The following is a 22,814-nucleotide window of genomic DNA, read 5'->3' as shown; positions in this document are numbered from 1 at the left end:
CGATGCAATTGTGATTGGGTTTTTCTTTCACTTTGAAAACGAATCGGATGCAACGATGTGTCGCTGAGTATTGTCCTCTGGCAATAGTACATATCATCATCATCGCCTTTCAGGTATTTAGCAAAAACAGGTTTCTCACACAATTATCCAACCAACTTATGACAAAGACACAGACACACCCTGTATATTCACATGTTAAGAAGCATCACACATTTCCATGGATCTATCTGTAGAGCATTAACACCTCACCGAATCATATTTGTTCGATACAATTCCTAAACGGGTCAGATAAGAGGTGCCACTGCCAATACATCTCCCAGAATGCTTCACACTGTTCCTTTAAGCCATGCAGGGGCTATACAGAATATTTGGTGTCATTATAACATTTTCTTTAAAAGTATATGTTATGGTTAAGACAATGTGCATGTTTCAATTAAATTATCATATTAATAAAGGATCATGAATTCATATTTTGAGTAACACTGCTGATGTTAAGTTGTGGAATGATATTGTTGATTGAATGATTATATTTCTTTGATAATTAAACAATTGAACGTTTAGCGTCTACTTTTTATGCAGGTGATAAGAAAGCATTAATGATTACACAATAAAGCAAAAAAAGACAATGTCGCCCACTGGTCTTTTTTGGAGGAAAGGTTAGTGGCAGCAGTTGAAGGAAAGAAATGTGACCTAGCGGTGTTTACATTACATCAACATCTATATTAAAGAGAGAACAAAAATGACTTTGATTTCCCTGACCAAGAATAAATCATTAGAGCTCCCTCTAGTGGAGGAACAATTCACTAAAGTAATGTCGTTACAGACAGTGACATGGCACTCAAATTATGCAACGTCTGCCGTTAGTGATCAAACCAGAGCAACAAGAAAAAAGCACCTCAACTAGGCATGTGGTTTTGGTTGGGTTACATATTATCAAGCGGTTTGGTCACCTCGCCTGGTGATAAATAAGTCATAGACAATATGATACAAAACAATCCATAGCCTACAGCATGAAACCTCAAAAATGATTTCAAAAACCCCAACTCACATCTCAGGAAAGTATCACATGTCAAAACAAAGTTTCACAGTCTACTACTTTGGTCCAGAAATAGCTTAATGGTCATTGGATGGAACTTTTATAGACATTTATTGTCCCCAGAGGATAAATCCTACTGACTTTAGCACTTTGATACAAACAAATCATGGGGGGGGAAAAAAACTATTTCAACTCTCCTCCTCGTTCTTTGCTTTAAAAACATCTTCTAATAAAATCTAAAAAAAATAATTTAATCAACCAAAAATGTACTTCCCCAATACCAAGTCAGAAAGGAAGTTTCCTCAAGGGGACTCACTGCAGGTGACTTCCTGTGTAACTGGAGGACACTGACGTAGCGGTAGGTGGGGTTGAAGAGGATTCGTGGTGGAAGGCAGACTTGGCAGCAGCGGTGGAAGAGGGTGAGTGGCGTGGGCGAGTGGCGTGGGCGGTCTGATGTGGCAGTAATGGGTCTGCTGGCAGGAATGCAGCAACAAGGGAAAGGACGCTTAGGTCAGGTTGGTAAACAACACAATTGTGTAGAGAGAGAAAAGGAACACAAGAAAACATAAGGGATCTGAGCCACAGTCGTGGCCATGACAACCCCATCAGGTGTCATGTTTGTTGTGGGTGACAGTGTGATGTGGTGTCCTGTATCTCTGTAAACACTGTGACATGATGCTGGCAGATGAGGAGCGGTGTCCCACATGGTGGTGGTGTCACATGGGCCAATGGAAAGAACATATTCCAGCAGAAGCTCACTAATTTGCAAGTTATCTCTGATGTATTTAAGGAAATATTTGTTTGGCTGGTAACAGTAGTCAGGCAAGCAGGAAACAGATGCTCCCAGCCAAGAAATAGTCACATGACATTGATTTACACAGCGAGATTGTCCTCTTTTTTCAGACTTTGTGTTAACCAGCTGCTTATGTTTAAAATACAGACATGAGAGTGGTATCACTCTGCTGATCTAACTCTGCCAGAAAGCAAATATGTGTTTCCCCACTATTAAAGTACTACTAAATTTAAAGGGATACTTCAGGGATTTATGCACTTCCAGGGAGCAGGGAAAAGAAGAAGGATGCAAATTTGAGATCTGAGTTTCAGTCCTTAGCTTCAAGCACCTCCGCACCTTTCAATTCAAATCTTCCTGTTCACCGATGCACCAGCCAAAGATAAACAGCTGAAGGGCACAGACTCATAGAGCGCATGCAAACTGTGGTGAATTACAATTTCTTGACATATGTTTTAAAATTTCAATAGAATTTTTTTTGCTTTTGTTTTTTTCTTGTGATTGATGATTCTCCGTGTACAGTACACACTGCTGCATTGTGCTTATTGGTATAATTGTATCAAAAATAATGGACAGATAATTGTCTGTTGCAGACCGAAAACATTGTAATTTTGTTAATAATCCCAGGAATTTTTTAGAAGATTTTATTTTTTGTCACTTTTTGCTTGCTGTTGCTTTAAGCCTTTTCTGATTTGGTTGATTTGAGTTTCAGTTCTTAGCTTCAAGCACCAAAAATGTTGCATCCTACATTTCCCATAATGCAGCTCAAAACAGTCATTAGACCCCACCTGCCTATACTGCCATCTTATTTCAAACCATAGTTCAATTTTGTACAATGGCTTTTTAATTATGACTATCAAGCCTAGGCTAAGCGAATTATATTATATGGGTTATGAAACTGAACTTCATGTTAATCAGTTGAGTCCCTCGACATTTTGTAAAATAATTCAAATCCAAGTTGGCATTACATGAACATTTACTTTGTTTAGTAATGTTGTAGGAGGTGGCTAATCATCCTGCTTTCGTGGTGTTTGTGGACAAAATACAGAGAGTTGAGTAGCTGTAGAGATGAACGGCTCACACATATCAGATGCTGTCAGTCTAAATGTGGTTCTAGAGGAAAGGAGGTTCTCTGTGGTTTACTGTTGTCAACAGTAACCTTAAAGGATCTGCACAGTATCTGCCTGCATCGTTTGCCTTTGAGTGTGTGTGTGGCTTAGTTTTGAATAAAGCTCTTGCCAAATGAAGACATGTGACATGTGTCACCCAAAAAGACTCATCAACAACTTGCAAGTTACCAGGTCTAGTTCAGTGTCGGACTGTTCGCAGGTTGGGCAGGTTGGGCAGGTTGAGGAGTGACGGCTTTAGGGTTGGCTGCGTTGTGTCTCCTGGATACACTGTACATTACACTGTACAAAAGTTGATCAGAAGATAATTTGAAATTCATAGATTCTGTCATTGTCAAGAGTGAATGATTTCCAGTGCCGCCTCCATTGGCCGCACACATGAAATCATACCTAAGAAACAAGTAGAACGAGTCCTGCGTGACCTCACCCCGGAGCACAGCAGAGCAGCTGCTGACTCAATAATGATAGTGTCCGGGACAGGATCAAGACCTGAGGTACGATACTCTTAAACAACTCATACTTATCAGTAATGCTATACATATTCAAAAATTCGACAGTCAAAAATTGGATCAGGTTCTTTTGGATTTTTTATTTTTTTATTTATATATAATACTTTTAGTCAGCTTTGCTGGCATATACAAGAAATAAAATCTTATCAGTAAACATGGATTTAGATATTTTGATAGGGATAAATGAATTGCTTTAAATAAAAATAAAATACCTTTATAATATGAGGGCGAATTAAACAGGATATTCAATACAAAATAGAGATGTAAGACTGTGTGCTCGATATGAAAAATCCAGTCTGCATAGAGAAGCTCAACACAGCGAGGTGAGTGTCGTTGGACTGAAGGTGCTCCACTTCATCAATATTATGTTTTTAGAGTTTGAGCTCCACAGCAATGCTTGTATTATAATGATGTTATGATCATATCTAGAGAACATCATCTATTTTCTTTTACATTTTAAACCAAATCTCTAAGTTACAAAAGAGGAAGTAAAACTAAAACAAAACTGCAGCAGATAACACACCTTTTAAGAATGTCGTCAGACTAAAAAAAGAAAATATGAAAGGAACAATAATTGGCATGCAGTCTGATGAACCACTGAAAGAAAAATGCAAATGACGCGTGTCTATCTTCTAACCGCTCGACAGGTTGAGGAGTGATGTCTTCAGCGTTGGCTTCAGCATTGTGTCTCCTGCTCATGAGCAGTGGAGCTTTGGGATTTGGGATCTTGCCGGGAAAGTCTCTGAATCACCTGGAAATCACAGAGAAAGCGCTTTTAAACGTCACTGTGCAGGTGTGCCATGCTTTGGCCCAAGCCGATGGGACCGTCTTCACTTTCCCTGTAAGAATCCCTTTCTATGAAGTTTTCTTTCTTGATATTAGTAATGTAGACCGGAGATCTTCAACAGGGGGTCCATGACCCCTAGGGGGTCCGCAAAGTTATAGCAGGGGTCCCCGAAATGATTTGATCCCAAGCTTTCTTCCAAAATTTGAAATATGTCTAAAAATGCACATTACCATGAACTATAATAAGCAAATATAAATCTTCCTGTTTAGTCAATTTTATGTGGTGAAATTGTGATGTAGAAATGTCAACATAGAAGTTCTGTAAATATATATTTCTGTCGACAATTATAATTTTAATGGATTAGCATTGTATACATACATTATTACAAACTACTGTTATACATGGCATTATAGGCTGCTCTACACATTCTTATTGACCGGTTCCATTAGCCAAACAGTTGTATACGATAGGGGGTCCCTATAGGCCTTGGAGGTCCTTGGCCTGATGTGAGTGTGTGCGTCTAGGCGCAGCCTTTCACCGCAGGCGCTGTTGCTGTGGCCTGCGGCGCACCGGCGTCGTCCAAGAGTTTCGTCCAAGCCATCAGATCCATCACACTGAGGAATATACGCGTGGACATCCGTCATGCCCTCAATGGAAGCTTTCACTTTGACGACGAACTGTTCGCTGGAGGAAGGAAAATCATCGCTGAGGGACTAGTGGCCGTCAAAGCGAGCAACAAGCGAGGCAACTTCGAGACAGCGAGGGAGAAAGTTGGAGAGATTTTACATCCCTTACAGGTATCCATCAATATGTTACGGAGCCCTGGAGGTGACATGGGTGGGGTTTTTTTTTAACTCGCGCGTGCGACTATCTCGCACGTGCGAGTTATTATCTTGCATGTGCGATATATTAATTTGCAAGTGCCAGTTGTTGTAGTAAGTCGCACGTGCGAGTTATTGTATCTCGCAAGTGCGACTTACTATATCGCACATGCGAGATAATAACTCGCACGCGCGAGATACAGTAAGTCGCACGTGCGACTTACTATATCGCACATGCGAGATAATAACTTGCACGTGCGACTTACTGTATCTCACCGCACGTGCGATATAGTAAGTTGCAAGTGCAAGTTATTATGTTGCATGTGCGATATAGTAAGTCGCACGTGCGAGATAATAACTTGCACGTGCGACTTACTGTATCTTGCGCGTGCAAGTTATTATCTGGCATGTGAGATATAGTAAGTCGTACGTGCGAGATAATAACTTGCACGTGCAACTTACTATCTCGCATGTGAGGTATAGTAAGTCGCACGTGCGAGATAATAACTTGCATGCGTTATTATGTCGCACGTGCAAGTTATTATCTCGCATGTGCGATATAGTAAATTATTATGTCGCACGTGCGAGTTATTATGTCGCATGTGCGATATAGTAAGTCGCACGTATGAGTTATTATCTCACACGTGCGACTTACTGTAATAGATAGTAAGTCGCACGCGCAAGTTAAAAAAAAAACCACCCATGTCACCTCCAGGGCTCCATACGATGTTCTCAAAAAAGCTGTTTTTGATAGATTGAAAGAAAGTGGGCGGATTAATAATCCTTGTCTTCTTCTGTAAATTTGAAGGACTTTTACAGTCACAGTAACTGGGTGGAACTGGGCAACACACTCCCAAACTCCAACCTGCTGCGATCAAGCAGCAGCATCGGTAACATAGCAGGTGAAGACGTCTGGCCGTGATGCCAACAGACAACACTGAGGAGGAATGGGGTTTGCGTGCGATTGCAGAGAGGTTATTACGTCATCAAAAATTTTTTTTTTTGGGTGAACTTTTTCACAGATAAAAGCAGGGCAACGTGTCGCAACTGTGACGGAGACGACTGCAGGAACAACATCTTGGATGACGTCATAGCAGAGAGCGTGCTGACCTCTGGATACTTTGGTATTGTGCCTTTAGTCTCAACCAAACCAACAGGTAAGTGATTCCTTTCATTCACCCACCAATGTTTTTTAACTTTCTTTTTACATAAATTAAGTGTTGAGGTGGTAAAAAATTGCCAGAAAATAAAAAATTTAAAACTTAATTGTTTTATTCACGTCCACTGTATTGGCCAACAGGGTTTCTCAAACGTGCAGTTTTCTAATGAAAAAATTAGTAAAAATGAAAAAAATGTACCAGTCCTGACGTCCAGTACAGAGTACACTTATAAATGAGCTGTTTTTCAAATCAAAATAAATAAGCTCAGCTCTGAAAACTCACTCTAATATCCCTGAGATGTTTAGTTACTTGAAACAATTCAAATATAGCATTAATGTTTGAATTATGAATATCATGCTTACCTTTCTTTTTTCATAAAATGTGCTTGTTTTGACGGCAGCCATTTTGAAAAGACAGACACAGGCCAGTTGGCAAAGTCGCAACTCAACATGTGCTGTCATTTGAAAGCCCCAGTTGTCCTCTTTAAGGAACAACAGGACTTAATACAGTGACATGCATATGAGAGATGTAAGCAAAAACGTAATGTCTACTAGAGTGGACAAACATGAATTGCTGGGTCTCAGGAGGATTTATAGCCTACTCTCAGGTTTATAACTTGTAAAGCGTCTACGTTTTTAAGTTTTGCATTCCGTCTCAGTAATGCTGCAGCAATGATTCAATATCCTATTAAAACAGATGCAAATATTTTATTTAGTTATCCAGCATTCACAGCCTTTAAAACATAACATAACAAATTCAACGGCATGCGCAAATTTACATATTTTTGTCAAAAAAATAAAAAATATATAATAATAAAAGCAACCTTTCATTTGGTTTCTCCTCATTCAAACTGTTGCAGGTGAAAACTTATCTTTGCATCCGATTCTAAAGTTTTCTGTCAAAGTGTTGTGCCCACAGTGTCACATTATCCCCATTTTCCACGTCATGGCAGAAACTTTCTCTAAGTGCTACACAACGTCTGATGCCAAAAAGAGAACTCTAGAAATAAAAGCAAATATTTAACCACTAGAACACTCCTCAGAAAAATGACTTAAAAGGAAACCTGACGCGTATTTATCATCAGCCTCTCATGCCGTTTGTTGAAAAGGAAAATGCAGTCATGGAGGAGCAGTGGATCAAACCAGCTCCATCGAGCCGACAGGCGGGATCAACAAAGACTCTCTCGAAGCCGACCACGGACACCTCCACACCAAAGCAGCAAATATGGCGATTGCTGCAACCAGTGAGCTGCTGGAGGATGTTCGAGGGGCAGCTGGCAACAGACAATTCCTCCAGTATGAAACCCCTTCTGCATGTTGCAGTTATTAGGAGGTATAGAGGTCATCCGTTTGATTTGTCCTTCTCACTCCATCCCTCAGGATGATGGGAATCTCCAAAGGATCCAGTAAAGCTCTTTGTTTTGTGATTGACACCACAAAAAGCATGAGCGATGACATCGCAGCAGTGAGGAGGGTCACTTCCTTTATCATCGACAGCGAAGTGGGAACAGAGAACGAGCCGTCGGTTTACATTCTCGTACCTTTCAACGATCCAGGTACGACTCTTTTGGACACTACATGTGTTGTTGTTATTCGTCTTCATCGAGGTGTGTTCTTGTCAACCCCAGGTTTTGGGCCGCTCATAAAGACTACAGACCCAAACGTCTTCAAGAGTGTCATTAATGCCCTATCAGCAGCCGGCGGAGGAGACGACCAGGAACTGAGTCTTTCAGGGCTTCAGGTGCTGTGATGTGTTGCTGTTACTGCTTCAGCCCAAAAGCTAGTTCATGTGTCAACAGGCTCTCTTTCTCATACAGCTGGCTTTAACCGCCGCACCTTTCAATTCTGAGATCTTCCTGTTCACCGATGCACCAGCCAAAGATAAACAGCTGAAGGGCACAGTCATCGGACTCATAGAGCGCATGCAAACTGTGGTGAATTACAATTTCTTGACATATGTTTTAAAATTTCCATTTAATTTTTTTTGCTTTTGTTTTTTCTTGTTATTGATGATTCTCCACGTACAGTACACACTGAATTCAATTCAGTTCAATTTTGTTGATTTAATTTTCACTGCTGCATTGTGGTTATTGGTATAATTGTATCAAAATAATGGACAGATAATTTGTCTGTTGCAGACCGAAAACATTGCAATTTTGTTAATCATCCCAGGAATTGTAGCTTTTTAGAAGATTGTATTTTTTGTCACTTTTTGCTTGCTGTTGCTATAAGCCTTTTCTGATTTGGTTGATTCCTGTTTTTACATTTTTTCAGGTGAATTTCATGATTTCTGGCACAACGTCGTCCAATCGTGGGAGAACCAGGATAGCAGAATCCGAAGCCCAGCTGTACAGAGACCTGGCTCAGGCTTCAGGAGGTCTGGCTATTGAAGTCGCAAAAAGCGAGCTCCCCGTGGCCACCAGCATCATAACGGAGTCCTCCAGCTCCTCACTGGTAATATCACAAACATCTCAGCAGTAGTTAGACTGGTCCGTCTGAAGATCTCACCCATGTCATCTGGTTCATGTTACCTTCCCAGGTGACCCTTCTGCAGGCAGCCAGGAGGCCAGGAAAGACGGACACTTTCTCCTTTATCGTTGATGAAACGGTAACAAACCTTAGAGTTTACATCACTGGGCGCTCCATCACTTTCACCGTCAACAGCCCCACAGGTGATCCTGCCTCATTAGATCACATGTTCTCTCTGTATGAACCATAGAGGCAAGGCATTCTCTTTATTCTGTCATCATCAGTATGTCATGATGCCATCCTAAACCACATTTTACACAGGTTTTTTTTTATGGAATTTGGGTGATTGCTTTATTTTACATAAAAACATTAAATTCAGCTAAAATTTGGACAAAAATCTATTTATTTCAGTGGAATTAGTGAATTTTATTCAGAGATTTTATGTGAACATGTTTGCGTATTGGTGAAAATAGAGAGAGGATGCTGTGTAAAAACTCTGCAAAATATTTATTATATTATATTAAAGTATGTCATAAAAAGTCTTAGTATCGTGTGTCTTAACAATTCCATTCAAATGTAACAGTGTCATATCGCAAGAACAGCTATAACATCGTATACCGTAAACATTTTTTTTAAAAATTAATAAATTAAAAAGGTAATCCTAAAGTATGCCTTTAAAAAATGTTATGCCATAAAATAGTATATGTCACAAAAAGGACATTATTAAAATGTTTTTAACAATATATATATATATATATATATATATATATATCCGATGTTATTTAAAAGGTTATTAATAAAAAAAACATGGTAGGCTACAGAAAATCATCTATCCTCATGGCACATAATTAATCCTTGTGGCCGTTTCCTAACAGCTTATTATTGATTTTTGTTTGAAGGTGAAACACAGCAAAGCACAAACACAGCAGGAGCATTGATCACTGCATCCCAATCAGTGGGAAACTTCAAGAGTCTGCGTCTCAAGAAACAAACGGGACTGTGGAACATAACAATGGTGTCAACTAATCCCTACACGCTGAAGGTCATAGGTGAGACCACCATGATGTCATGAGAGCACACAATGAATCAGTCTCATCACTCAAAGATGTTCATTTCAATAACTATTGAGAAGTATTTGAGATACCGGTTTACCATGAACATATTGTAAGTTAAATGGTTGAAAATATTTGAACACTTTGTTATTTCAACAAAGATACAAGACACATAATTAATAATACAGCCCTTCACGCCAAGAATCATAGAATATTTAGTTGATCCAAGATGATAAAACCATCTAAAATGCTAATCAGTCGTAACCCATTTCATTTGGAATACTTCTCCAATATCGTGTTTCAGTTTTGTTCGACTTTATTTGCAGGTCAGAGTCCTGTTGACTTCCTGTCTGACTTTGTGGAGGCATCACAGGGTCCGTTCACAGGCTATGATTCTCTCGACACACGTCCCAGAGCTGGTAAAGAAACTGCTGAGGTGTGAATTTGATGATAGGCTGAAGCAACCTGACATCAAGTCAAACAGAATTTTTTCCTTTAAAGGTGTGAACGGAAGCTTGTTGGTGACTTTAACGGGGAGCGACTCCGCCACGGTGACAGAGGTCGCTCTCGTTGAATCATCGTCGGGGTCGGAGGAGGTCGCACGAGTCGTGGAGCCGCAGGGGGGCGGAAACTTCTTAGTTCATGTTGACAGGATGCCGTTGGTGGAGTTTGTGGTGCGGCTGAAGGGGCGGGGTAACGGCACCAGAGCTGCATCGATAGTCTTCCAACGGCAGTCATCCGTCAACTTCAGGGCTTCCAATCTGACTATTACTGTGAGTACTTATCCCAGACAGGGACATGGCATCAGACGTACCAATGATAAATGTTAATGTTCACTTAAATGATGGCCCTTCTCCCTCTGTGTTTAGGCCGATTCAAACAGCATCTTTGTACCAGGAACCCCATTCTCTGTGCCCTTCTCCGTGATGAGCAACGGAGTAGGAGGGAACTTCACCATCCGAGCCACCAACAGCCGACGTTTTGACTCGACATTTCCAACCAGTTTAGTGCTGGAAGCTGGAACCCGCTCTAATGGTACGGTGACCATGTCAGCACCCCTCAACACCCCGTCTGGTACCGACGTCACCCTGACCATCGAGGTCGAGGCCCCGGGGGGTGAAGATACAAACTATGTTGTGCTGCGATTCTCCATCGTTAACACGGTAATTCTCCCACTAAATAATCCCTTTTACTACTTTCTATAGGTCTGTAAATTCCTGGAGTGTCCTGGGAAAAACCCTGATGTAATGTGTTTCTATATTATGATATATGAACATCTATCTACTTTTTTTTCTCTCCTCACAGGTGACTGATTTCAGGGCCCCAGAGTGTCGGCTGCTCAGCCTGCAGGCCAACTGCTCTGACACCTGCAGCGGATCCACGTGGGAGTTCTCTGCTCGGGTGACCGATGGGGCTGAAGGGACGGGCGTCGAGCGGGTCAGCCTCAGTCGGGGCAACGGGACCATGAACACCAGCCTGGACGCCGACAACGGGAACGCAACAGTGTCCTACCGTTCGTCTTGCTGTTCGCCTGAAATGGAGCTGCTGGTTGTGGATCGGGTGGGTAATGTGGGCACCTGTTTGTTCTCTTTCCGGGACGATCCACCAGCTGCTTTGTCCGTGTCCACCAGAGTCACTCACTCCCCCATTCTCTGCCTCAGTATAGTGGTGTTAGTGCTCCATGTACTGACAGAACTCCAGTGACTTTATGTCAAAGTTTTAAATAGTTAAACACATTTTTTTCTGTGTGAGCATCACTAACAGACAGAAGAGGCAGACATTTTTTAAAAAACACTGTTTTTATTGTTGTCATAATGTGTCTAATGTATTGTCCTTTACAGAGCACAAAACGCTTTGCTTTTCACATTTTGCTACAAGTTCAACAATCCTTCCTTCCTTTTATCACTATTTACATTTTGAAAAGTTTTCAAAGAGATTTAATAGACTGGTCAGTGATCATCTGATACGGAGGGTAAATACATGTGCTGGGTGTGTGTGCTTGGTTGACGGGTATGTACCATTTCAGGCAGAAATTAGATTTTTCTTGGATTTGGTTTTTGCTACGTTTTGTACGCCTGTCCTTTTATGATAGTATTGCATTGTCAAATTTAAAAAAGTGATAACAGTGTTAACTTTCTTCAGACCTTTAACTCAACATGTCCCTCTAACCTACAGCCCACTTTTATACTCGTCTGGTTTTTTACAAATCACTGTAAATGTGTGGATGTATTTTTGCTCTAGTATTAAAGGTACATTATGTTAAAACTGGAATGATGCAGAATCAACCGCAAAACAATTCCACTCCATACGGATGTAATAACATGATCCACATTCACATTCTTACACATTGGCATCTATGTAAGGGGCATCACTGTTGGAATCTTTAGGGGAGTGGCTCCTTTACAATTTAAGGGAAATTGGTTTATTTAAAGTCACACAGAATTTAGACCAGTTCTTCAGAAGTTGTGTTTCATGCATGTCAGTCGGTGCCATTGGTGTACTGGGAAAGCTTATTCTCCAAGTCACAGATTCGCTTCTCCTGAGACAAAACTGTGACCTTCAGATTCTGAATCTCCTCCAACAATCTCTCAAGCAACTCAGGCTGGACAGAAAAGTGGAGAGACGGGGAAAAGGAAAACGGAAGAAGAAAGGGGGGAGAAAAGACAGAGACAGGGAGGGGGAAATTAAGGATAAAGAAAAACAGAGGAAAAATAGGTCAAGGACAGTGAGCAACTAGGAGAAATAAACTGAAACAAAGAAGGGAGCGTTGGGAGAAAAGTACAAATAGGAGAGATAAACAGAAATGTGTTAAACGGAAAGACGGAAGTGTGTTCAGATTACAGGATGCAAAGCTAAAATAAGTCTTGTTTAAAACTGAAACTGTGCAGCATAAAGTTACAAACATCAACACATAAACTACAGCAGTAAAACACAAGTCAGCTTTGGTACACACACACACACACAATACGATGCATGCCACGACTTACTGGCAGACTGTTGGTGTCCAAAGTGGACATGCTGCGTCTGGTGGTGGGTTTGGATTCCAGCACGTTCTTCTTTGCCACTTTGAGCTCTCGGCTCTTGGGCGGCACGTAGCCCCCCCTCATAGACACCAGAATGGGATCTTCATCGCGGCCCTCCAGCCACTCTTCAGCCTCCATGGAAGGCTCGGCCCCTGCTGTGTCCGGGTACAGGTCGTCCTGGAAGAGGTCCGACTGTGGAAGAGCGTTGGTAAAGTGAATAAAAGACAGACAGATGTGGTTTTGTGTTGTTGTCTTGGAATGTGTTGAACAGCGGTTGTTTTAGCAAGGTTGATAACATTTTTATTTTTATTTAAAATAAAATAATTTGTGTTTTTCTAGGAGGATGAGTGGAAGTATTAACATGATTTACTTAAGTAAAAATATACCACAATAAATACTCCACTACAAGAAAAAAAATTAAACATGTATTTTGGAAACAATAAATAAAATTATATCTGCATCGACATAAACAGCACTTGAAAAAAAAAGTACAAACTAAAGATAGTAGTAGTGGAGAAAAAACGTACAATAGTTCCCCCTGAAGCAGGAGAACGTGAAGTAGCATAATATGGAAATAAAGTAAAAATACCTCAAACATGTACTCAAGTACAGCATTTGTGTAAATGATCAAACTCACTTTTCTGGGCACTGTCATTGTGATGGGCTCACACTTCTTGTCAAGGAGCTTGAATAACCTAAGAGGAGTGAGACGAGACGGAGCAGAGAGGAAAGAGCTCCATCAGTTGCTTTTGTTACACATGGGTTTGTCTTTTCCATCTGAGATGAAACATGGACTCTGAGAGGTCATGGGTCAGGAATGACGAGAGAGGAAGAGAGTCAAATACATTAAGACTGGTGCTCAATATGCAGTTAATGGATCATATCTTCAGTGATGGACACTGTAATAACATCCATATTTGTAAGTGCCATTAACCTTTACTCTGGATGGTAACACCTAAAACATGAAAATGACTGTAAAGAGGACAAAACACCACTCTCATGCAACATCTGTAGCCTTTACATCCCGTCAAACGATGATGCTGATCAGTATCTCACCTCGCGATCTCACATTTGCTGACGTCCACACCCCTCTTGGGCATGAAGCCCATCCCCCTCTGGGGCTCCTTACTGCTGAAGGTGCTGAGGTAGTGGACATATGGCGGCTCGTCCGTGATCTCAAAGTAACGGATACTGCTGTCGCCCTAAACACAAACGCAGACAAAAACGGATCATTATTAAGGCTGAAAATACAATACAGTACATTCACAGACACGACTAGAACCAATGAGCCAAGGTCGCTACCTTTCCACAGAGGTAGACCATGTTTGCGTCTGGATCGTAATATGGTAACAACACTCCGTTACTTGTGTCCAGCTCCAACAGCGCAATGGGCTCCTCAAAATTTGTCTGCAAAAAAAGGTTAAAAAATAATAAAAAAAAACATGAAGAAAGCTGCCGATTTGAACGTGAGCGCACTTTTTGATGTGCATGAACCACACATGAAATGCAATTGTTCAATACCGGGTCCCAGAGTCCGAGCTCTCTCTGACTCATCCTGGTGAACCCTGTGGTGAAGATGTTTCCATCTCTGGTAAAGATGGCTTTCATTGGCCGGATCCCCTCGTGTGGAGCCAGACGTTCCTGTCGGTCGGCAGGAAGACAGAAAAGAGCTACTTTAGTACTCTCATATGTGTTTAGGAGGCCAGTTAGCTTAGCTTAGCACAAAGACTGGAAATGGTATCAAATCCATCTCTAAAGCGCACTAATTAAAAATCATATCAAATCCATTCAAAAACCAGAAGACGTTACTTCACCCAGCCAAGAAATAGTCATATATTACACTGTGTTAGAGTGAGCGTTGCATCGATCCTCTCATCTAACACTCTCTCTACAATGCACTCCTAAAATGCTGTTTAGAGCTCAGACGCTGATGTTATTGTATTAGAATGAATTATACTGTGAGGTGTGAATTCATTAGTATTGTGGTCTACTCACTCACCGCAACCACCTCCCTCTTGCGGGGGTCGCAGACGCGCAGACGTCGGTCCTTACAGGTGGTGCAAAACAGGCTGCCGTTGCGGTTCCAGCTAACGCTGTAGATCAGGTCTGGGTGGTCGTCCATGGAGATGAGGGGCTCGCCTGTCCCCACGTTCCAGATTATGATCAGATTATCACTGCCTGGGGTCAGAGCAAGAGATGGCATCAGTGTGACATATAAGACTTTCAAGGACACAAGGGTGTGTGTGTGTGTGTGTGTGTGTGTGTGTGTGTGTGTGTGTGTGTGTGTGTCCTACCCGCAGTGAGTAGTATGTTGCGTGCGGTGGGGTGCCAGGTGACGGAACCAACGCGCTTGGAGTGTCCCTCCAGGACCACGACGGGGTCCGAGATGGGGCGGGCCAGTGAGTGATCTGGGATCTGCCACACCTGGAGATGAAGGTTTCACCAGAAGTGTTATCTGTCCAGTAGTTAACTTGATGTGTAATCCATTTAACCCATTTAATCCTCCTGGTCATATAGGTATTCAATATTAAATACACCTTGATGAAAACAGATGAAAGTGACTTAAAACTGTATGAGAGTGCAGTATTTCTAACACAAACATCACTCACCCATCAGGATAGTTGGACAGGTCCAAATCATGTTTCCATTAAATTCACTGCTCACTGACATGGATTAACTGCTCATTTTAATTGGTTCATAAATGTAATTTGTTTTGCTTCATCGTCAAGGTGACAACGGATGACACCCGACCACTTACAGTTATACCTTGAAGTGGATGAGAAGTCCGCGCCTTCACTTGAAAAGTTTTCCAACTTTTATGGAGTCAACAGTGTTTCACAGCTCTTTGTCAATCGGTTTTATTTGTCTTTGTAATATCTTGTCAAGGTGACAAGGGATGACACCAGATACCGACCATTAAAAATGTGTAATTTCTTTATTTATTCTAAATACATTTTTATTCTATTCTGTTCTTTCTGTTTTTATTGATATTTTGCCATGGGACTAATAAACGATTATATTACTTTACACACAAACACAGAAAACAAAAGTGACCGCAGGAAAACACATTACTCATTCACTTCTCATTACTTCTTTCTAGCAGTTGCTGAAATGATCCCTTTTGAATTACACCAGACACTGCAACTACTGGTTGATCCACATATGCTCACACACACACACACACACACACACACACACACACACACACACACACACACACACACACACACACACACACACACACACACACACACACACACACACACACACACACACACACGCTCTAATGAGCCACATTAGATGACACAATGATCCATCTCTGTGAACTGAGCAGAATGACATCACAGTTACGACCTTTATGCTCCACAGCGGCAACCCTGCCAAGACTGGACAGCTGCAACTGTCTGTCTGTGAGCCGGACACAAACAAAGCACACACACACACACACACACACACACACACACACACACACACAGGCACTCAAACAGCATCCCAGCAGCTGTTGCCATAGGAGGAGAAGCAGTGATTCGATCATGCGATCGCACAAAGATTCCTGCGTCGTTGCTGTGAACAAGTGTGGGTGAATCTGTCCTCGGTGACAACTGTGCTGATGTACAGATACATGCTGAGTCAACAGCCATGTTGTAGTTGGTTCTCATTGTTTTTTCCTCTCACTGGTTCTCATTTCCTGCTTTTGTTTATGCTCATGTTGTAACTCGCTACTGTCATGATGGAATACAACTATTTCTATCGTGTTCATAATGGCAGGATGTGAAAAAATACATTGCATGAACACTTGGAATTAAAGGAGGATTACAGATCTGCGATGCCATAAGGGGATTTTACAATCACTTTATTTGTCATTCACAAATGATAAAGTAGTATACGTTATTTGTATAAATAAAAGTTATAATATTTTACCTATCTCTATTTATTTCCTGCAGTCCAGGGTACACAGCGCCCCCTGCTGATGAAGCTTCAGGGCCACAGATGTATCACAACCAGGTTTAAAAGAAGAGCTTCTGTTGTCCGTCTTAAAAAATGAAACCCACCTTTCCCGCCTTTATACAGCTGGACGAGCTGATGAAATCCTAATTGCCTTCACTGTCATACCTAGCTTGTTATTTAGTGCTGGAAGACATGGATGTCACAACAGGGAGCATGATGTATTTATTTTGTATATAATAATTGATGCTTTTATCCTCAACCTCGCATTTACAAACACACAAGCAGCTCGGAGCAGCAGGAGCAGCACGGCGGCGGTACAACGACGAGGTCAACAGAGTTATCAAGGACACAACAAGATGAGCAGCCTTATGGAGAGATAGAGATGAGACGGAACAGATGGGTGGACAGTAAGACAGGTAGACACACTGATGCCTTCACTGACTCACCGCTCCCATTTAACAGGCAGCCAGACGTGATAAACTCAGCCTGCGGTGACCTCCGGGGCTGTTATCTGAGTCACCGGACAACAAACTCCTCCACATGCATTTGCAGCGTCGCTCTCCCACTCAGAACTTTTTTCCACACACAAACACACAAACACAAACGCACAAACACACTGTCGTTACCATTGCAGTACAGTCCTCGGAGCAGCTGGCCAGGATGTTGTCATCATGGGGGCACCAGTCGATATCGAGGACGGGTCCAGAGTGGCCGATCACCAGCGGGTAGTTCTTATCCACACGACCCGACTGCAACACAGCAGCAGTGAGAGGGTCAGGACTGTAACCATTAACATTCATCCATCTTTCAAAGTCAAAAACAGCAGCACTGATTAAGTGATTTGCAGGAAATGTCTAGAGATGAAGCTTAAAACCAGACTAATAGCATTCCATTGCAATTTAAATCCAATTTATTTGTTTAGTATTTTAAGGATTTTTTCTGGTCAAATTGTTTTCTAAACTACTATTTATTTCCAAGGTGATGAAGATCAGGTGATGTGGTCCAAAACTTGACCATGTGGTAAGATTATTGGTACAAACATACAGTGGAATAGTCAAACTCTGAGATAGAGACATTGAAATGCTGTTGAAACAACCAGGGATTTATCTTCTTAGCCCTTAGCGACCCCTACACCTCTTACCCACAGCTTACTGTAGGCCTATTTTAAGTGTTAAACATTTTCACACAAGGTCCCTCTATAAGAGAGACTACAAGATTATATATTAAGTCAAGGCCCACATTATAGGTATTGTATTGTAAGTAAGCCAAATGTAGCAAAAACCTTCAACATTCACCTACAACCTTATAAAAAAAACTTAAAAAGCAAAATGGTATTCAGGAAACAGACAAAAACAAACATTTTAATATGACGCAAAATCACGATGTCACATCTATGTTATTCCATGTTTTCCCATTCCTATGGTGTGAACATGTGTATCAACTTTTAAGATCTCGCTCCCTCCGCACACACACAAAACACCCTCCGAGAGAAGTGTATTTATAGCGGAGCGACGACGAGGCGTTGAAAGGGGAGTTTTTCTTGTGGCCTGTTGGGGACTCAGAGGGGGGAGATGGAGGACAGAGAGCACGTTGGCGTGTATTAATAGCATGTCTGTTCACCAGGACTCCAGTATATAAGCACATCCATTTCCCTGTGTCTCCAGGAACCCAAAAATAATATCTGACTGCCAACATGCTGATGAATCTCAGCAGTGACGACCTTGTTACATCACATTTCTAAATTATTTATCTCACGAAGAGAAAGATTGTTCATGATATTCTGTATTGTATATATGTATATGTCCAATTATAACCATGATATAATGTGGGCTAAAACTGTTTAAATGATACAATTCTTTACAGGCTCCAAACACCGTACTAATATTTAAAAAACTACAGTATTTTTCTCACTGAAGTCAATCAACTTCTCAGTTCTCATAATGCTGGACTGTGATTGGCAGTTGGTGTTGGCGGCTCGGCTCAAAAGAGACCTGCTGAGTGAGCGGAGAGATCTCACAGGGCAACTAATTACTGAAGACTTAGTAGGTATTTGGAGAGTTGGACGACAGAATCATTATTTTTATCGTACCAAACCAAACCTCACAGATATTTTCATAAATGCATTAAATGTGGTGTATTTTACTTATGGAGCACAATATTTCGCATGATACTGGATTGAAATGATCTCACTCCACTTTAGTTTTGATTTTCTGATGTCCATAGTGTATTTTAAAGTGATCTCGTTATCATCATGAGGCTCTATGTCACACTGACTCATCACATTTTTACCATCGCCCCTCCCAGTTTTAATTAGATTCAACTGATTAACTAACCACGGCCTTCAATCAAGACCTCGATGAGTTGGATCAGGTGACGTAGTGCTGGGCTAAAACAAAAACCTGCACCCACACTGGCTCTTAATGGAAAAGACTGGACGCTCCTGTCCTAGATGGAGAGTGAGAGGACCATCAAAGTCCATAGGGTGTATCCAATGGGGACCGTGAATATCTGTACAGGCGATCCGATGATTATTAGCTGAGATATTTCAGACCTGCATTCCATCCATATCCTGATGAAATGTATAATCTTCCCAAAGCACATCTCATTACTTTAACAGTTTCACTCCACAGCAAAATGTTCTCCTCTCATATGAAGAACATTTCATTTTTAATATAACATACTGGGCTCCAACATGCTTGTCGAACAAAGACATGAAGTAATCCAAACAAAAAGCATAAAAAATGAGCACATGTAGGACCCATTAAATCAGGTAGAAACCTAAAAAAATGAAGCACTGTTTTTGGAATAATCAATATTTCTTCTCAGTGGAACCCAAAAAGGTTTCCCCTTTGACCTCACTGACCTTAGAGAGGGGCAGTACCAGGAAAGATCCTCCTCCGCTGGATTCAACGATGACTGCCAGGAACTTTGGGTTGACGGCACAGAAGGAGCTGTCCCACGTCACCTTGGAGACACGGATGTCATCGTAACCCTGCTCAGCCTTCACTGTCTGGCCAAAGACGTGGCGAAACTTACTCTGCCGCACAATGCTGCGACTCATGGCTGAGGGAGGGAGGACGTAAAGATGATGGGAGAGGATGCGTGAAGAAGGATGGGGGGGGATGAGAAAAAAGGGACACATTTTTACCCATGAAACCAAACATAACTAAAACAGCTATAACTACATATTCATGCTGGGCCAAAGTTGCCATGATACGATTCATTTTGTGATGGTTATACAGGGGAAAAAACAAGACTTTCAGCTGAACCAGATCTCAGCCAACCAAATGCTGTCTGTGACCACTGATTAAAACCTACTTGTTATCACAATACTACGCTCTCTGCAGTCTGTTCTTTTCATTCTCTGCCTCCTACAGCAAACAGTCTGTCTTTGTCTTTGTCACTGAGGCAAGCTGTTGAATATTGTTTATACATGATGTGTTCTTATGAGCAGCTTTCTGCTGTTTTGGTATCATTTGTTTTCAAGCGTTAAGATCACGACTAAGAAACTCTATGGCGCTTTCAAGACTTATTTTGAAAAGTGACAGGGCAACTCGCTCTTCTTTGCTATTTGTTTAGTTTAGATTGACATTCACAGATACAACATTTTTTACGTTTGTGAGAACATAAGAACTGAATGCCTGCTTTTGTTTTCTTCTTCACTCACTCACTTCACTATTCACTACACTGACTCTGTTAAATATTTGAATATTTGAAATATATATGAAATGGCCGAGATTTGAGGGGCTTCACCCAACCTTCTGCTCGTGTTTGTTGACTGACAAGTGTCCGAGGCAACCAGCCAGACAGACTGTAATCCTCCAAAACACAGGAGATGTTCTATAACAGTGCCTGCCATCAGTGCAGATATTAATAGGTGATTGTCCCTCCAAACAATATGTGATTGCCAAACATCAAAGACCAACACTAAGACATAGAGAAGAGAAGAAAGCCTGCGTGTGACACATAAAATGCCAATACACAGCACAGCAGTTACATTCAATTTATGTAGTTTAAAATGTATCTAACATACACTCCCAGACTGCAATGACTTACATAAGGCCAAAATTAAAAACCCTAAATCTAGAAGTAGGTCTGCACCGGTCCCTGAAGATGTCTGATTCATGCAGAGCGCCCTCTTGTTTTATGGATTAACATCCATTAAACAAACAGATACAAGCATACGATGTCTGATTCTGGTTCAGGCCTGTGACCCAAATCCTGCTGCTGATGAGGATATCTAACCTTCACACTAGAATCTACGACATTTAGCCCAAAGACGGTGAATATATGACTCAACTGAGAGGACAGAACCGGTTTCTTTCCTGGAAACCCTCTGTTGTCGAGAGATTTACATTCCAGTGACCCCTCCAGTTGGACCAGCTGTGAGGCATTTCAGGGTTCAGTATCTACATATTTTTATATACATATGAGTGTGTCAGTGTGTGTGTGTATACATACATACATATTTCTTTAAGCAATCTTACTTTATTTTTTTAAAGTACCCCACATAGCTGTCAAAATAAGATGTTCCATCAAAACTACACTTTTCTTCATTTATTTGAAAAGTAGGCTATCTGATGAAAGAAAAGTATTCATTGTGATTTTAAAAAGTATTTTATACATGAATGAAAAAGATCTTAAAGTTCATAAGAATCGATTAACATCTCAAGAGATGTGTTAAATGTCATACCAGTGGGTTTGGCTAAAACCAGCAGGCTGCCTTATTGAAATGGGGTATAAGACTTTAATCATTCAACGATTTAAAAGCAGGTATGAAATATATGCTCTGATTAACAGTAGGCCTATGGTAGGCCTGAATTTAAAGGGCAGGTGCGCCCATTTAAAAAATGCATACATCTTACTAATTTGGTCTAAGACTGTCCAAGTATATGAACAACTCTCTCTCTCAATTCTAAACAACAGAGGGCTCAACCTCACATTCGTGATGTCATCGAGTATAACTGGCTTGAGAAAGGTGCTCAATATGACATGGAGATGGGTATATTATAAACTACAATAAACTAAGGTTATTCCAACAATAAAACAATAATATAACAACATAAATGAAGGCTGCATGTAGGTGGCGTTCCCCTTTAAGTCAGACACTCCGACGTGTTGCTTTAATTCTGCCTCAGGTTAATGAGCTCGCTCTCCTCTGTCGCGCATGGCACCACTCTGGAGAGTCGACACAGAGCGAAAGAATGACACTGCCACTTTCCTAATATAGCCATGACAAACTGCGCTGTCCCACCCGGGCCGGCCGCTCCTCCCACCCGCCGGCCGCGTCCTAAATAGTCCCAGAATGAAGGAAGCGCTTTGACGCTAATGAGGCGCACTGTAAATTTAAACGACGCTCACACAAACACATGTGAACGCGGGCTGTGGGGAGGTGTGAAAGAGAGAGAGACCACCATAGTTATGTAGCCTACAACGTGCTCCTTAAAGTCGCCCACAGCTTCACATCATAATGTACCGACTGGCTTCTCTGTTTTTAAAGGATTTCCAAAAGTGTGGACGCACTCACAGCAGCGCAGTAGAGACTGACGCACCTCTCACCCCACTGCAGCACCGACACACATTAGGAAAGATAGTCCGCGGGACTGGCTCACCTCAGGTTTTGGGGAGACCCCTCTTCCCTGACGACTCTCACGGTGTCTTGTTTGCGTTAGTTTTACTCCTCCGCCTTCTGCTGCTTTTATTCCTTATCAGAATATTCCCTGCGATCCGGTTTTTCCTGGAGTTGCGGAGGAGACGCACTGGACAACTGCGTGACGCTCCTCGGCAGGGAAAGAGAGGGGGAGAGTGCCGGGGCTGAGCAGGGAGAGAGGGTGGGTGGGTGGGTGCCATCTATTTTGGAACAAGCTCTCAGTACGGGGGAACGTGACACGCGGAGGTTCCAGAGGGTGCGCGCGCCCCCGGGGGTCGGGGGTCTCAACTGTGGCAGACGGTGGGACAGACGCGCGTAATACAACGTGGCCTGTATAAAAGCACAGAGGTGCCAAAACCTTAAAATACACGCTAAATTCCAAAGTTTAGGTAAGCTTTACATTAAAAAATCGTATTAACTTACAAAGACTCACAGCTAAACAC

General features: G+C 41.7%; 2 protein-coding genes across 2 annotated transcripts; one reads left to right on the top strand and one right to left on the bottom strand.

Annotated features, from left to right (window-relative positions):
• Positions 1-3,299: 3,299 nt before the first annotated feature.
• Positions 3,300-11,857, top strand: LOC311026156 (von Willebrand factor A domain-containing protein 7-like). Its single transcript, XM_084029517.1, has 16 exons — positions 3,300-3,447; positions 4,110-4,303; positions 4,774-5,046; positions 5,879-5,972; positions 6,093-6,227; positions 7,339-7,525; positions 7,610-7,785; positions 7,858-7,970; positions 8,047-8,163; positions 8,504-8,683; positions 8,769-8,901; positions 9,598-9,747; positions 10,077-10,169; positions 10,252-10,523; positions 10,620-10,913; positions 11,056-11,857. The coding sequence occupies exons 2-16, from the start codon at positions 4,121-4,123 to the stop codon at positions 11,452-11,454; spliced, it is 2,799 nt and encodes a 932-aa protein (XP_083885643.1). The 5' UTR covers positions 3,300-3,447; positions 4,110-4,120; the 3' UTR covers positions 11,455-11,857.
• Positions 11,531-22,527, bottom strand: coro6 (coronin 6). The gene is made up of 11 exons (XM_084029519.1): positions 22,334-22,527; positions 19,585-19,784; positions 17,348-17,470; positions 15,068-15,197; positions 14,773-14,951; positions 14,295-14,414; positions 14,076-14,180; positions 13,830-13,975; positions 13,411-13,468; positions 12,738-12,965; positions 11,531-12,352 (listed from the first exon to the last, which is right to left on the bottom strand). The coding sequence occupies exons 2-11, from the start codon at positions 19,780-19,782 to the stop codon at positions 12,230-12,232; spliced, it is 1,410 nt and encodes a 469-aa protein (XP_083885645.1). The 5' UTR covers positions 19,783-19,784; positions 22,334-22,527; the 3' UTR covers positions 11,531-12,229.
• Between the last annotated feature and the right edge of the window lie 287 nt (positions 22,528-22,814).

The sequence above is a fragment of the Eutrigla gurnardus genome, assembly GCF_963514095.1.
Source record: "Eutrigla gurnardus genome assembly, chromosome: 15".
NCBI lineage: Eukaryota > Metazoa > Chordata > Actinopteri > Perciformes > Triglidae > Eutrigla > Eutrigla gurnardus.
The sequence above is the reverse complement of the archived record's forward strand: the minus strand, read 5'-3'. Positions and strand labels throughout refer to the sequence as shown.